The sequence below is a fragment of the Leopardus geoffroyi genome, chromosome E2 (genome assembly GCF_018350155.1).
Source record: "Leopardus geoffroyi isolate Oge1 chromosome E2, O.geoffroyi_Oge1_pat1.0, whole genome shotgun sequence".
NCBI classification, from domain to species: Eukaryota; Metazoa; Chordata; class Mammalia; order Carnivora; family Felidae; genus Leopardus; species Leopardus geoffroyi.
In genome coordinates, this window is record NC_059335.1 from 10,476,595 (window position 1) to 10,491,188 (window position 14,594).

The following is a 14,594-nucleotide window of genomic DNA, read 5'->3' on the forward strand; positions in this document are numbered from 1 at the left end:
GGAAGGGGGTGGGGGCAGGGCCGGGCGGAGGCCCCTCTGATGCCCCTGTGCCCCTAGATGTGCCGATGGACGAGGCCACCGACTACAGCGAGGCTGACAAGAGCTCCCTCATGGATGAATCCGACGACTCCGGGGTCATCCCGGGCTCCCACTCGGAAAATGCCCTCCACGCCAGCGAGGAGGAGGAAGGCGAGGGAGGCGAGGCCCAGAGGTACCCAGTGCACCCTCGGGGGAAGGCCCTTCCTCTCGCCAGAATGGGTTGGCATCACCCTGTAAATCTGCTAGGCACCCACACCTTTATTTTTCAACGTTACCTTTTCTCTTGAATAATGTGTATTGAAAACAAAGTTTTCACACACACGTCTTTTCATTCAGGTTGCATTTCCGTTCAAAAGGCAGAGTGTCAATCCCTCTCGCCTCCCAGCTGCTTAGCCCCGCTCCCTGAGGATTGCCCCTGGGATCGGCCGCTGGCGGGTCCTTCCAGAAACAGTCTGTGTTGCAAAGGGACAGTGCAAAGAATGAGAACACGGGGGTCTGGAACCAGACTGCTGTGTGGCCCTTAGGCAGGAGACGACCCTCCCTAGGGCCTCAGTTTCCCCCCCAGTAAGATGGGGATAAATTAGTACGTACCTTTGGGGACTGTCGTAAGGAGAAAGTCAGCGGATACAAACAAAGTGCCTAAAATAGTGCCTGGCACGCAGTAAGGGTTAAAAATGTTGGCTCTTCTTGGGGCGCCGGGGTGGCTTAGTCGGTTTCAGGTCACCATCTCGCTGTTCATGAGTTTGAGCCCCAAAGCCGCACGGCGGGCTCTGTGCTCACAGTGTGGGAACTGGCTTGGGATTGTCTCTCTCTGCCCCCTTCCTCTGCTCACGTGCTCTCTCTCTCTCTCTCTCTCTCTCTCTCAAAATAAATAAACTTTAAAGTTAGCTCTTCTCGGGGCGCCTGGGTGGCGCAGTCGGTTAAGCGTCCGACTTCAGCCAGGTCACGATCTCGCGGTCCGTGAGTTCAAGCCCCGCGTTGGGCTCTGGGCTGATGGCTCAGAGCCTGGAGCCTGTTTCCGATTCTGTGTCTCCCTCTCTCTCTGCCCCTCCCCTGTTCATGCTCTGTCTCTCTCTGTCCCCAAAATAAATAAACGTTGAAAAAAAAAATTAAAAAAAAAAATTAAAAAAAAAAATAAAGTTAGCTCTTCTCAGAGAGAAAACTACCCATTTTCTTTTAACCACTTTGGCCTCAGATTGACTGGTACGGCCTGCACAAGCCCCTTCCCCTTTTGGTGCCTCAGTCTTCCCATCTGTAAAATGGGGAAGGGGAGAACCATCCCCAGGGACCCGACAGGCAGTGGCTTTCTTCTGGCATGGGAGCTCTAAAAAATAATACTAAGTTGCTCGACTGTACATTTTTTAAAATTTTCATTAATGAATGTATTTGTTTATTCTGAGAGAGAGATTGTGAGAGAGAGAGAAAAAAAAAGCGCGAGTGGGGGAGGGGCAGAGAGAGAGAGGGAGAGAGAGAATTTCAAGCAGGCTCCGCCCGGCCGGTGGCAGAGCCCGATGCGGGGCTCAAACCCACGAACCGTGAGATCGTGACCTGACCCAAAAATCAAGAGGCAGAGGCTTAACCAACTGAGCCACCGAGGCGCCCCTAATTATACATTTTAAAATTATAAAAGGAATTCATATTTATCCTGGACATTATTTATTTATTTATTTATTTATTTATTTATTTTTAATTTTGTTAATGTTTATTTACTTTTGAGAGAGAGAGAGAGACAGAGGGTGAGCCGGGGAGGTACAGAGAGAGAGGGAAACACAGAATCGGAAGCAGGCTCCAGGCTCTGAGCCGTCAGCACAGAGCCCGACGCGGGGCTGGAACCCACGAACTGCAGATTCATGACCTGAGCCCAAGTCAGACGCCTAACCAACTGAGCCACCCAGGCGCCCCATGGACTATCTATATCTATTCATATATATATTGGACTCTACGCTCGGCGCTTGAGGGCAAGGATATTTGTGCATTTTCCAGGTGCCTAGGACGGGGCCTGGCTTCATACATGGGTGTGGAACCCCTGTGGGCCTAGGAGGGCAGGAAGGCGGCGGGGTTCCGGAAGCACAGGGCGCCAGAGGCTGCGAGCGCCAGGGCTAGGTCGGAGGTCCACCACTTACGCTGCCAGTCACGTCTGTGACTGTGCCTTCGTTTCCTCCTGGGGCGATGAAGGCGCCTGCCTCGCGGGGTGATTTTCGGATTCCGTTAGATCATGCAGGTCAAGTGCTTGCTGGCTTTTAAACGGGGTTTTAAAGAATTCTCTCTGGGGAGGGGGAGGGGGGGTGATCCCTTCCGGAGCCTGGGGAAAGATATTTGCATTTCCGTGTCTCTTTACTTTTAATCTCATCTTAAAAAATTTTTTTCAATGTTTATTTTTGAGAGAGAGAGCGTGAGCGGGGGAGGGGCGCGCGCGCGCACACACACACACACACACACACACACACACACAGAATTCAAAGCAGACTCAAGGCTCTGAGCTGTCAAGCGGGGCTTGAACTCACAGACTAGGAGATCATGACCTGAGCCAAAGTCAGATGCTCAACCGACTGAGCCACCCAGGCGCCCCTCGTCTCATCTTTTAAATGTTTTCACTCTTTTGCATATGTTTTAGAATAATATTTATACGCTATTACTAATGCGTTGCATTCATACAGTAATGCGCATATAAATAGTAACCTCTGGATTGAAACCGTCAGCGAGGGAAGCATTTGTTCTTGAACTAAATCCTTCCCATAAGGACCACGAGGATCACCGTCCCCACTTCTAGGCTAGAAGATTGAGCCTCAGTGGCTTTGGCCAATAATGAGTAAGGGAAAGGAGCTGTGACGTCACCCCACAGGGCTGGGGCGGCATAAAGGTGATGAAGATGGTCAGCCACTTCCACGGTGCGTCGGTAAACATTTAATGAGCACCCACTGGGTTCTGGACTCCCAAGCATTACAGCAGTGAACCAAGCCTGTGAAACTCTCCAGCCTCATAGAGCAGACACTCTAGTTGGGGAGACCGGTAATAGACAGACACATCCATAGCCTCAGGTATCGATAACTGCTATCAAAAGGAAATAAAAATAAAGCAAAGAGAGGGGGCAGAGACTGAAGACATGTTGTTTTAGTTTGGGTCACTAAAGGAGGCCTCTCTGAGGAGGTGACATTTGAAGAGATCTGAAGGAGGGGAGGAAGGGAGCCATGTGGATGATAGTTGGTGGAAGAGCCTACCAAGCAAAGGGAACAGCAAGTGCAAAGGCCCTGAGGCAGCGTCAAGCATGTTCCAGGAACAGCACGGAGCTTGGTGTGGCTGGAGCAGGGATGGGGTGGGAGACCAGGCCAGAGCGGGGGATTGGTATGCAGGTCACAATGGCTGAAGAGAGTTTCTTACTGGTGCCACCTGACCCAAGCTGCCTGGAAGTTCAAATTCTCTTTCTGCCAGGTCTTTCCCGGGAGTGTTGAGCAACAGAATAACAGGGCGTCAGAGTTGGATCTTGATGGACTTGGGCCGGGTGGGGGTGTCGGGAGAGGCAGCCCGTTTCACAGATGAGGAAACCAAGTCTCAGGCAAAGGGAAGTGCCAGGGCCACCCGAATCCTGATTTAGTGCAGGGCTCAAGGGGTTGTTGGTTCTGGAGTCGAGCGTGTCTCTTAATCTCTCTCGGCCTTCGTTTTCCCTGTGTAGTAATAACATGGGCACAGATGAGGGCAAATGAGGCACAGAGAGGTTGAGTCACTTGCCCAGTGTTACACAGCTGGCTCCACAATCACCGGGCTCATTTTGGAGGCTCACTGTGTGCCGAGCAGTGTGCTCAACTCCTTAAAAGGGTTTTCACTTCTCACAACAACCCCTTCGGGCGGAGAAACTGAGGCACATAGAGCTTGGGTGATACGCCGGGCAGCCTGACTTACGAAGCCAGCCTTTTAATGTGGCCCTCTCAAGAGTTCCCTTCCTCGTTAAGGGAAACCTGGAAACCACCGAAGCGTGGCCCCCAACTCCCAACTCCTGCCGGCCCAGAGATGTGCCCCGCCGTCCCAGGTGCTCATGGGTATTTTCCACTGGTAACATCTCACCTCTTCCTCTCCCCTCCCCCTCAGCTCCTTGGGGTACATCCCTCTAATGAGGGTAGTGCAGTCGGTGCGACACACGACACGGAAATCTAGCACCACCCTGCGCGAGGGTTGGGTGGTTCATTACAGCAACAAGGACACGCTGGTGAGTGGGCGGGGTGGGGCGGAGCTAGAGTTGGGGGAGGGGCAAGATTCGCTGGAGGGGGCGGGGCTGGATGGGTTGTGGTGGGCGGAGCCGAGGTAGAGGCGGGGCTAGACCTGAGGGATGGTTCTGAGGGAGGGAGGAGGGGCCCTGGGAGTCAGGGAAGAGGCGGGGCTAAGGACAAGGTTGGGGGGGCATGGGATCCGGAACCGGGAAGCTGGAGTTAGGGGCGGGGGCGAGAAGGGTTAAGGTTCTAGAGGGTGGGATGGGGGGGAGGGGGTGCTGGGCTGGGCTAAGGGGGGGGTGTGTGATAATAGGGTGGTACCAGGTAGGGCGAAGTTGGAAGGGAGGGAACGGGAGGGCTTATAGTGGGGGGCAGGCAGGAGACAGGGGTGGGGCAGGGTTAGGGGCAGAGGAGCCAGGCTGGAGGCTGACCTAAAGTTAGAGAGGGGTTATGGGGCGGGGCAAAGTGGGGTGGAGCCGAAGCTAAGGAGGGAGAGGAGAGATCAATCTGAGAAGGGGATGAGGTGGGGGTGGGGCTGGAGCTAGAAATGGGCGGGGCCTTGCGGGAGGCGGAGCTAGAGTTAGAGTGCGTCCCCAGAGGCGGAAGGGGTGGGGCCTGCGGGGGCGGGGCTAGGGGCGGGGTTTGGCCCCGGGAAGGGCCGGAGCCCCAGGCGCGCCCAGGGCGCCCCACCTCACCCTCCGGGGCACCTCTCCCAACAGAGGAAGCGGCATTATTGGCGCCTGGACTGCAAGTGCATCACGCTCTTCCAGAACAACACGACCAACAGATACTACAAGGTGGCCCAGCTCCCCCAGACCTCCTCCACTCCTCTCCCAGTTGCCTGCCGGCTTGCTTGTCATCAGCAAATGGGCCCCGCTCGGCCCCACCACTTTCCAGCGGGGGACCCCGGGTGGCTTACCTCACCTCTCTGCGCCTCACGTCTCGCACCTCAAAGACTAGTCCTCGTCGCAGGGCTGCTGCCCCGAATTCAAAGATAACCGACGAGAAGCAGTTAGCTGGGGGTCTGGCATGTGTTGAGGTCCCCGTTATCATCATTACTTTATAAGGAATTAGTGGATTATTTATTAGTATTGCTCACCACCTCCCGTGGCTGCCTTGGGCTCCAGGCTGTCTCCTCGCTGCGTCCTTGCTTCTGCCCTTGCCCCCACAGTCTTGGTGCTCCCTTGCTCTAAACCCTTCCATGGCTCCCCAGAGCCCTGGAGACAAAACCCGGGTTCCTCCCTGTGGCCCTTGAGGCCCCTCATGGCCTAGCCATAGCCTGATGTCCTTCATTTACTCTCATTTACAACTACTGTGTGCTGTGCACCATGCATGTGATGGGAATCGAATACGTCCCTTGAAAACAAGCCTTTTCCCACCTCAGGGCCTTTGCACATGTTCTTTACACCATCCACCACCGGCTGGCCTCTTCTTACCTTTCTGATCTCTGCTTCATGTAACTTCTGCCGGGAGGCTTTTCCTGACTCTGCAGTTCAGGCCCTTCCCACTGACCCTGGATTCTGTGTGCTCTTCTGAATAAGTGCGGAGCCCCAGGGTCCGCCTGGCCTCCTCACTGGTGCATGTTGTGTGTCCTGCCAGGAAATTCCACTGTCAGAAATCCTCACCGTGGAGCCCGCCCAGAACTTCAGCCTTGTGCCACCGGGCACCAACCCCCACTGCTTCGAGATTGTCACTGCCAATGTCACCTACTTTGTGGGCGAGACACCCGGTGGGGCCCCAGGGGGCCCCAGTGGGCAGGGGGCCGAGGCCGCCCGGGGCTGGGAAATGGCCATCCGCCAGGCCTTGATGCCCGTCATCCTCCAGGATGCACCCAGCACCCCGGGCCACACACCCCACAGTAAGTCCCCACCCTGGCCCTGAGCGGATGGATCTGGGGGGGCTGGTGTGGGGTCCCAGGGAAGGGAAAAGCGAGGAAGAAGGCAGGGAATGGCACAGTGGAGAATGTGGCTTCTGGACTCAGGTGGCCTGGGTCCATATCTCCATTAAGCCCGGACCCAGCGTGTGGCCTTGGACAGGTCACTTCCCTTGTCTGAATCTTGTCCCAGGTGGTGACAACTCCTCCAGATTGTGCGTTCAGACTATTTAATTCATGAATTTGCTGAGTGTCTTCTCTGTGCCCATCCTGTGCTGGACAGTACTGGGGACATAGCTGTGACCAAAACAGCCCAGGGCCTGCCCTCACCTGCTCAGAGTCCAGTAAGGGAGACTTGTCCCCAGACAGTGACGACCCAGAGTGGGCAGGGCCCGGACAGGGGAGCCAGAGGGCTGTTGGGAGCTCAGAGGGGATGGTTAATCCAGCCTGGGTATCTAGGAGGGCTTCCTGGAGGTGGCAACATCTGAGTTGAGCCATGGAAGCTGAGAAGGGGTGAAAGAGGGGCAAGCAAATGGGAAATATTTCAAGCAGGGGGAAAAGATGATCAGAAAGTCCAAGGCCCCTGCCTTCTGGAGCTCAATCCAGAGTGAGTGACAGACACCGATCAGGTCATCCTGTGTGAATGACCAGTGTGATGTAGAATGTGTTCCGGGGTAATGTGACATGGCCTCAGGAGGCATTTGAGCTGAGACTGAGTGTCAAGGAGGATTGAACTAAGTCCAGAGGCAGGGACACGCCTTCCTGGCAGAGGGGACAGAAAATGCAAGGCAGGAGCTAGGAGGGAACCTGCTGTATCCGAGGCCCAGCAAGGAGGCCAGGGTGTCGGGAGCACACATCATGGTGGGGGTTGAAGTCAAAGAAATAAATGATGGCCCGGTGCCTGTTAGGCCATTGAAGTGTCTTGGGCTTGCTCCTGAGGGCCCTGGGGAGCCATGGCGGGGTTTTGAGCAGGGGGAGGGCAGGCTCAGGTTGGTGCTTCAGCAAGCTCCCTCTGGAGGCTGGATAGGAGAGAGCAGAACAGGGGCAGAGAGACCGTGGAGGAGGATGAAGGGCCAGGCCTGGAATGGGGAGGGGATAGATGTTCAAACGGCAGAAGGATCAGAACTTTGGAAATGTCTGGCTCTGATTGGGTGGTCGGGTGGCGAGCTTAGGGGGAAGATGTTGGAATCAGCGTGTGCCTTCCCGCCGAGCCTCAGTTTCCTCCTCTGTAAGGTGGGATCGGCACGCTTCCCTGGGCACTGAGCTCATGGGGTGCAGTGCTCGGCGAAATCATCCGTGACGTCACTTCTTGAGCCCCCCACCACAGTATATATCTCATTTACTTCTCCCCCGGCCCTATGAGGGAGCACCTGATGTTATCCCCATTCTCTAGATGTGGAAACTGAGGTTCATAACGGACAAGTCAGCAGCCTGCAGCTGCGCTGGATTCCCTGGATTCAAACCCGGGTGGAGTTGTGGGTGAAGATATTCTTGAGCCCGGGGTCAACCCACCTCCACCTCTCCCCTCTCCCCTCTCTGTAGGACAAGCTTCTCTGAGCATCTCCGTGTCTAACAGCCAGATCCAAGAGAATGTGGTGAGACCCTGCCCCCACCCCATGGTCCCAAGGATGGCCTCTGCCTCCCACACAGCCTCCCAGCCCTCTTGCCCTTCCCAGTCTCTTCGATGCCCTGTCTCCATTGGCACTCCTGACCGTCCCCGTCCCCACCTTACAGGACATCGCCACCGTCTACCAGATTTTCCCTGATGAGGTGCTGGGCTCAGGGCAGTTTGGAGTGGTCTATGGAGGTAAGGATGCTTCCGAGCTCATCCAGAGGGGATCCTGGGGGGGTTCTGGGCTCCAGACCTTCCTATCTGATTGACCACATGCTCACCTCCTGTTCTGGTTGACTTTAGAAGGCTAGATCCTCTTGGCGAATGGTCACAGACTCTCCTTTTGTTACTGGGAAAAGCCAATGGACTTCTTCCTGTTATTACTAAGGAGAGCAAATTCTGCCCTTCGGCCACAGAGCTAGTTCCGAGATTCTGATTGGTTATAAATCGAATTTACCGCCTCAGAACTCTGTCTTTTACCTTCTTCATTATGCCTTTGTCCCCCAAGGCCCCCCACCCCTCACATCTCTCCTGGGGACCCCACAGAGCCACCTTGATGACCTTCTGTCCACCTTTGTTCAACTATGCCTGTGCCTCTGTGGCGGGGGGCGGGGGGGGTGTGCGTCTTGCCAGGACTGGAAGGTCTTGCTCCCCTCACCCCCCACCTCCCCTACCCTCAGGAAAGCACCGGAAGACAGGCCGGGACGTGGCAGTAAAGGTCATCGACAAACTGCGTTTCCCCACCAAGCAGGAAAGCCAGCTGCGGAACGAGGTGGCCATTCTGCAGGTGACCACCGGGCTCCGGGGCCCAGCTCTGCCCCCACCTAGGAGGGACCTTCGCTTCCTGCTTCCTCCTTTCAGGGGCTAACCCAGGCTGTGGGGGTGGTCGGGGAAGGCTTACTGGAGGAGGGAATATGCGTATGGAGACTGAAGGGGTGGGAAGGTGTTCTGAGCAGAAGTCCTCCAGGAATTTGAAGTCCAAGGTTGCTAGATGGTTTATGTGTGGGGAGGTGGTGGGAGGTGAGGCCAGGGAAGAGGGTGGGGCCACACCCTGTGGATTTTCTCCTGAGGGTACTGGAGAACCGTGGAAAGATTTTGAGCAAGGAAGGGGCATGGGTGAGTGTATACTTTGGGAAGTTCCCTCTGGCTGCTGCTGGAGGATGGGACCAGAGACTGGAGCTCCGGGAGGAGGCTGGGTGGGGACCTCGGTGGGAGAAATGAGGTTAGGCCAGGCAGGGCTGTGGGGGGAGAGGGCAAAGGATTAAAAAAAAAAAAAAAATTTTTAATGTTTATTTATTTGTGAGAGACAGAGAGACAGAGACAGACAGAGCGTGAGCGGGGGAAGGGCAGAGAGTGAGGGAGACACAGAATCCGAAGCCGGCTCCGGGCTCCGAGCCGTTTGGCACAGAGCCCAATGCGGGGCTCGAACTCACAAACCATGAGATCATGACCTGAGCCAAAGTCAGATGCTTAACCAACTGAGCCGCCCAGGTGCCCTGAGAGGGCAAAGGATTTAAAAGACAGACCTTCCCTCCCCAACCCTGGACCTTCAACAGAACTTCAAGATTTAGATCCTTCTAGATACCTGGTGGTGTGGGGATGTGCTTCTGTCTGGGCCTGTGGGAAGCCCCTTCCCCCACCCCCCGGAAAGGAGCTGCTCACCCCCCAGGGACATTTTTATTTTTATTTATTTATTTATTTATTTATTTAATTTTTTTTTCAACGTTTGTTTATTTTTGGGACAGAGAGAGACAGAGCATGAACGGGGGAGGGGCAGAGAGAGAGGGAGACACAGAATCGGAAACAGGCTCCAGGCTCTGAGCCAACAGCCCAGAGCCCGACGCGGGGCTCGAACTCACGGACCGCAAGATCGTGACCTGGCTGAAGTCGGACGCTTAACCGACTGCGCCACCCAGGCGCCCCACCAGGGACATTTTTAAAAAAATATTTATTTATTTTGAGAGAGAGAGCAAGCAAGGTGAGGGGAGGGGCAGAGAGAGAGAGGAAGAGAGAGAATCCCAAGCAGGCTCCACACGGCTAGCTGGACGTGGGGCACCACGCAGAGCTTGAACCCACGAACCGTGAGATCACGACCTGAGCTGAAATCAAAAGTCGGACACTTGACAGACTGAGCCCCCCCCGGGCGCCCAGGGACATCCTTCTTATTTGTCGTCTTGTCTGGAAGCCATGGAAGCATGGCTTGCCTCTCGGGTCCCAAGTTCGTGGGCCACCGAGACCCTGACGACCACCCTACCCCCCACCCCACCCCCAGAGTCTGCGGCACCCGGGGATCGTGAACCTGGACTGCATGTTTGAGACGCCTGAGAAGGTGTTCGTGGTAATGGAGAAGCTGCATGGGGACATGCTCGAGATGATCCTCTCCAGCGAGAAGGGCCGGCTGCCCGAGCGCCTCACCAAGTTCCTCATCACCCAGGTGCGCCCCCTCCCCTGCCCCCGCCCCTCTCTGCCCGGCTCCCCACCCGCCCTGCGCTCAGGCCCCGCAGACACTGCGTGGGAGTCGCGATCGCGGATAATAAAAAATATACTAATAGAGTAATAATAGCAACAATAGAAAAAAAAAAAAAAACAAAACAAAACCAACTGAGCCACCCAGGTGCCCCAGAACGATAGTTTTAGTTTTATTTATTTATTTTTTAAAAATTTTAAGTGTTTTATTTGTTTGAGAGAGAGAGAGAGAGATTGTGAGCGGGTGAGGGGCAGAGAGAGAAGGAGACACAGAATCCGAAGCAGGTCCCAGGCTCCGAGCTGTCAGCACAGAACCCGATCCGGGGCTCGAACTCCCGAACACTGAGATCATGACCTGAGCGGAGTCGGACGCTTAACCGACTGAGCCACCCAGGCGCCCCAGAATGATACTTTTAAAATAATAATAGAGTCATAATAGAACAGACTGTGGATTAATAAAAGAGGAATAACAATAGAAAATCATAGAGTGGTAAAAACAGTAGACTAGTAGTCATACTAGTTATTAGTGTAGACAAATAATAAATAATGTTTATATTTTGGATTACTTTATATAATGCGGCTCCCCAGGCCTGACAATATTCATGTAGAAAAAGGGAACGGGAGAGAGTCCTTTCGGTGGGGAGCTCATTCATTCATTACATTGTTCAACAGACACTCCCTGGGCCTCAGCTCTGTTCCCGCCCCACGGAGGGGACAGTGCTGGCCACACATCTAGATCAAGATAGCCCAGCCCTGGACAGTGATCACCCAGAATGGGCAGGGCTGGGATGGGGGATGCTAATAACGGTGATAAATAATGCAGTCGCTAACCTTTATTGAGCACTTACTGTGTGCCAGGCAGTGTTTTTAACTCATTTTACCTCCATAGCGACCTTTGTGGCAATGGCTGTTGTCACGCCCGTTTTCCAGTTGAGAAACGGGAGGCACAGAGACTTGAAGTAACTTGCCCGGGGTCACACAGCTGGTGGGATTTGAACATAGGGTCTATGCTTTTAACTAGTAATGTCAAACTAATTGGTGTTATCTGTGCCTCTCTGCCTCTTACTTTCTTCACTATAATAGTACTTCTGGAAGGCTATTTTATTTCAGTACGTGGTTAGCCAAACTGCCTTTTCTTCTGAGCTGTATCCCGTGGCGGATATCGCCAAAATCCCTAATTGCTGAGCACTTAGGTTGTTTTCACTTTTCCACTATTACAAATAACCTCCTGTGAATATTTGTCTACAAACGTTGCTGGGCTCTGGTGGGAGAATTTCCATAGAATGCGTTTCAGATAATGGACTCCTGAGTCCAGAGGAACGTGCTTTAGAATTTTTTTTAACATGCTGCCCAGTTACTCTCTAAACTCCCTTTCAGTCTTTGCTCTCAACAACAATTTGAGGGTGTCTACGTTCTCCTCGCTAACTCTGGATAAAATAATCACCACTCTCATAGGTGGAAAAACACTTCATGTAGCTTCATTTGGCAGTTTAAAAATTATGGGTCAGGTGGAGCATACTTTCCTATGTTTATTGGCCTGTGTTTTATATACCCTTTGCCCATTTTCCAGTTGGATTGATCTTATTGAATTGTAAGAGCTCTTTGCATATGACGGACACTGGATCTTGGTCACTTGTGTTGTTCAATTTTTTTTTTTTTAATCCCAGTATTTGTTTTCCTTTCCCTTTCATTCATGGCTTTTATTTGCCATTAAGAGTTTAACTTTTGCAATGTTAAATGTTGCCTTTCAAGGTTTCTGGGTTTTACAGCCTTCCTAGAAAGGCCTGCTCACGGGCTGGTCCCTCACCTGATTCTAGGGCTTCTTCTCTTGGTTGCGAAATCCCCTGTGCTGTGCTTCCTTTATACAGACCCAGAACCCTCGCTCTCCCCAGCACTGTGTCTTTGTTAGGGTGGCTTGTGGGGTGTGGACAGAAGCCTACTGGGGCGGGCTTATCCAGACTCCGTGTGGAGAGAGGGAACCGCCTGCCCTCAGCAACTGGTTGCTTTCTCTTTCTGGTCTCCCATCTTTTCTTCTTCTCTCTCTCTGTCTCTCTCTCTCTCTGCAGATGTCTGCCTTCCGCCTCTTGTCTGCTCTACCCCAAGTCCTGTGCTAAGCCCTTTACTCACGGGCTTGCTTAGGCTTCACAACTGCCTTCCAAGGTAGGTATTACTCTAATCCCCATCTTACAGATGAGGAAACTGAGGTGGAGAGAGGGCCCAGGTCCTGCCCGTAACAACAGCAGTAGCTAACATAGTGCTTGCTCTGTGCCAGATACTGCCCTAGGGACTTTTTATTTTATGTTTTTAAGATTTTACTTTTATGTAATCTCCACAACCAGCGTGAGGCTCGAACTCACAACCCTGAGATCAAGAGTCACTCACTCCAGGGGTGCCTGGGTGGCTCAGTCGGTTAAGCTTCCGACTTCGGCTCAGGTCGTGATCTCATGGTCCGTGAGTTCGAGCCCCGCGTGGGGCTCTGTGCTGACAGCTTGGGGCCTGGAACCTGCTTCGGATTCTGTGTCTCCCTCTCTCTCTGCCCCTCCCCCGCTCATGCTCTGTGTGTTTCTCTCTCTCAAAAATAAACAAACGTTAAAAAAAAAAAAAAAGTTGCCCTCCTCTAACTGAGCCAGCCAGGCGCCCCTGTCCTAAGCACCTTTTATGCGTCAACCCATTTAAACTTCAACAGCAACCCCTGAGAATGGGTACTTTTGTTACCCCCATTTTACAGATGAGAAAACTGAGACCCGGAGAGTTAAAGTGGCTTGCCCAAGGCCACAAGCTAGTAAGTGTAGAGCCAGATTTTCCACCTAGGTAGGCTGGCTCTAGCATTTGATATAAAATGTAGATCATATTGGTATTTGTATTGTTTCATTTTATATATATATATATATATATATATATATATATATATATATATTTAATATTTGTTTATTTTTGAGAGACAGAGTGCGAGTTGGGGTGGGGGTGGGGGGACAGAGAGGGGGTATAAAATCCGAAGCAGGCTCTAGGCTCTGAGCTGTCAGCACAGAGCCTGACGCGGGGCTTGAACTCACAACCCATGAGATCATGACCTGAGCCAAAGTCAGAGGCTCAACCAACAGAGTCACCCAGGCACCCCAATATTATGTGTATATATATAATATATTATATATAATATATTATATATATACATGTAATATATATACTATACTATATATATAGTATATATATATTATATATATACTATATATACTATATATATAGTATATATATATACATATATATACTATATATACTAAATATACTATATTTATATAGTATAGTATATATACTATATATATAACATATATATAATATATATATATAGTATATATATTATATATACTATACTATATATATATTATATATATATAGTATAGTATAATATATATATAGTGGATGAAAAATACTTTTTAAAAAATGGGGTCACATAATAGTACTTCCTTAAAGGCTGCTACTTTATTAATAGCATCCCCCCCACACACACCTTTTATAAGTAAACTCCAGGCCCAAAGGAAGGCCTGAGCTCATGACCTCAGAGATCCCAAGTCATGTGCTCTCCTGGCTGAGCCAGCCAGGAGTCTCATTAATAGTTCTTTTTTGTCAGGAACTTATCACATGCCAGAGGATCTCAGGATCTTCCTAAACCCACTGCTCCGGCTGAGCCTTTCTAGAATTATCCAACTCCTAGCTTGGATGTAATGGTTTTGGGATTCTGAGATTCTCATTCGGAGCTCCACTGCCCCCTGCCCCCGGTCCTGGGGAGACATCTTCAGGGGTGCAGAGAGAGGCATGGATGGGGTTTGGAGGGCTGGCCGCTGAAGTCAGAATCTGAGGCAGGGACCTTTCTGTCTTCCTTACTGGCCCCATCTCCTCCCCTCAGATCCTGGTGGCCTTGAGACACCTTCACTTCAAGAACATCGTCCACTGTGATTTGAAACCAGAAAACGTGTTGCTGGCATCCGCTGACCCATTTCCTCAGGTCAGTTACGTCCCGGCTTGATTTGGGGAGGTCCAGCTAACACTGGAGGCTGGTGGGGGTTGTATGAATAGGCCAACTGAACACAGAGACTCAAGATAACAGTGGCTTAAATAAAATAGAGGATGTTTCTCCCTCATGTAGCGTCCAGCGTAAGCGTTTTGAGGCTGAAACAGCAGTTTCTTAGTGTCAGGTATTCGGCTCCGGCTGTCCTGTTCTGGCCTCTCTGTGATGTTGTTAGTCTTCAAGGGTCATGATGGTCCCTATCATGTGAAAAGATAATAGGGAGAAGGAGGAAAAAAACAGGGTGGAGGAAATGGACACACCCCCTTCCTTTTGGAGCCTTCTAGCATCCCGTTGGCCAGGTCTTGATCATGTGGTCATGGCTGGCTGCAAGGGAGGCTG

At 52.1% G+C, this 14,594-nt stretch overlaps 1 protein-coding gene across 4 annotated transcripts in view; it reads left to right on the forward strand.

Annotated features, from left to right (window-relative positions):
• Nucleotides 1–14,594, forward strand: part of PRKD2 (protein kinase D2) — a 47,262-nt gene that overhangs the window by 24,829 nt on the left and 7,839 nt on the right. For all 4 annotated transcript variants that reach the window (XR_006702249.1, XM_045440777.1, XM_045440776.1 and 1 more), the window contains 9 exons: nucleotides 58–211; nucleotides 4,123–4,240; nucleotides 4,961–5,038; nucleotides 5,841–6,099; nucleotides 7,657–7,709; nucleotides 7,849–7,921; nucleotides 8,407–8,513; nucleotides 9,999–10,160; nucleotides 14,094–14,192. Coding sequence is in view for 3 of the 4 variants with exons in the window: in XM_045440777.1 (XP_045296733.1) it covers nucleotides 58–211; nucleotides 4,123–4,240; nucleotides 4,961–5,038; nucleotides 5,841–6,099; nucleotides 7,657–7,709; nucleotides 7,849–7,921; nucleotides 8,407–8,513; nucleotides 9,999–10,160; nucleotides 14,094–14,192 (1,103 nt within the window). In the remaining variant the exon portion in view is untranslated. The remainder of the gene's footprint in view (nucleotides 1–57; nucleotides 212–4,122; nucleotides 4,241–4,960; nucleotides 5,039–5,840; nucleotides 6,100–7,656; nucleotides 7,710–7,848; nucleotides 7,922–8,406; nucleotides 8,514–9,998; nucleotides 10,161–14,093; nucleotides 14,193–14,594) is intronic.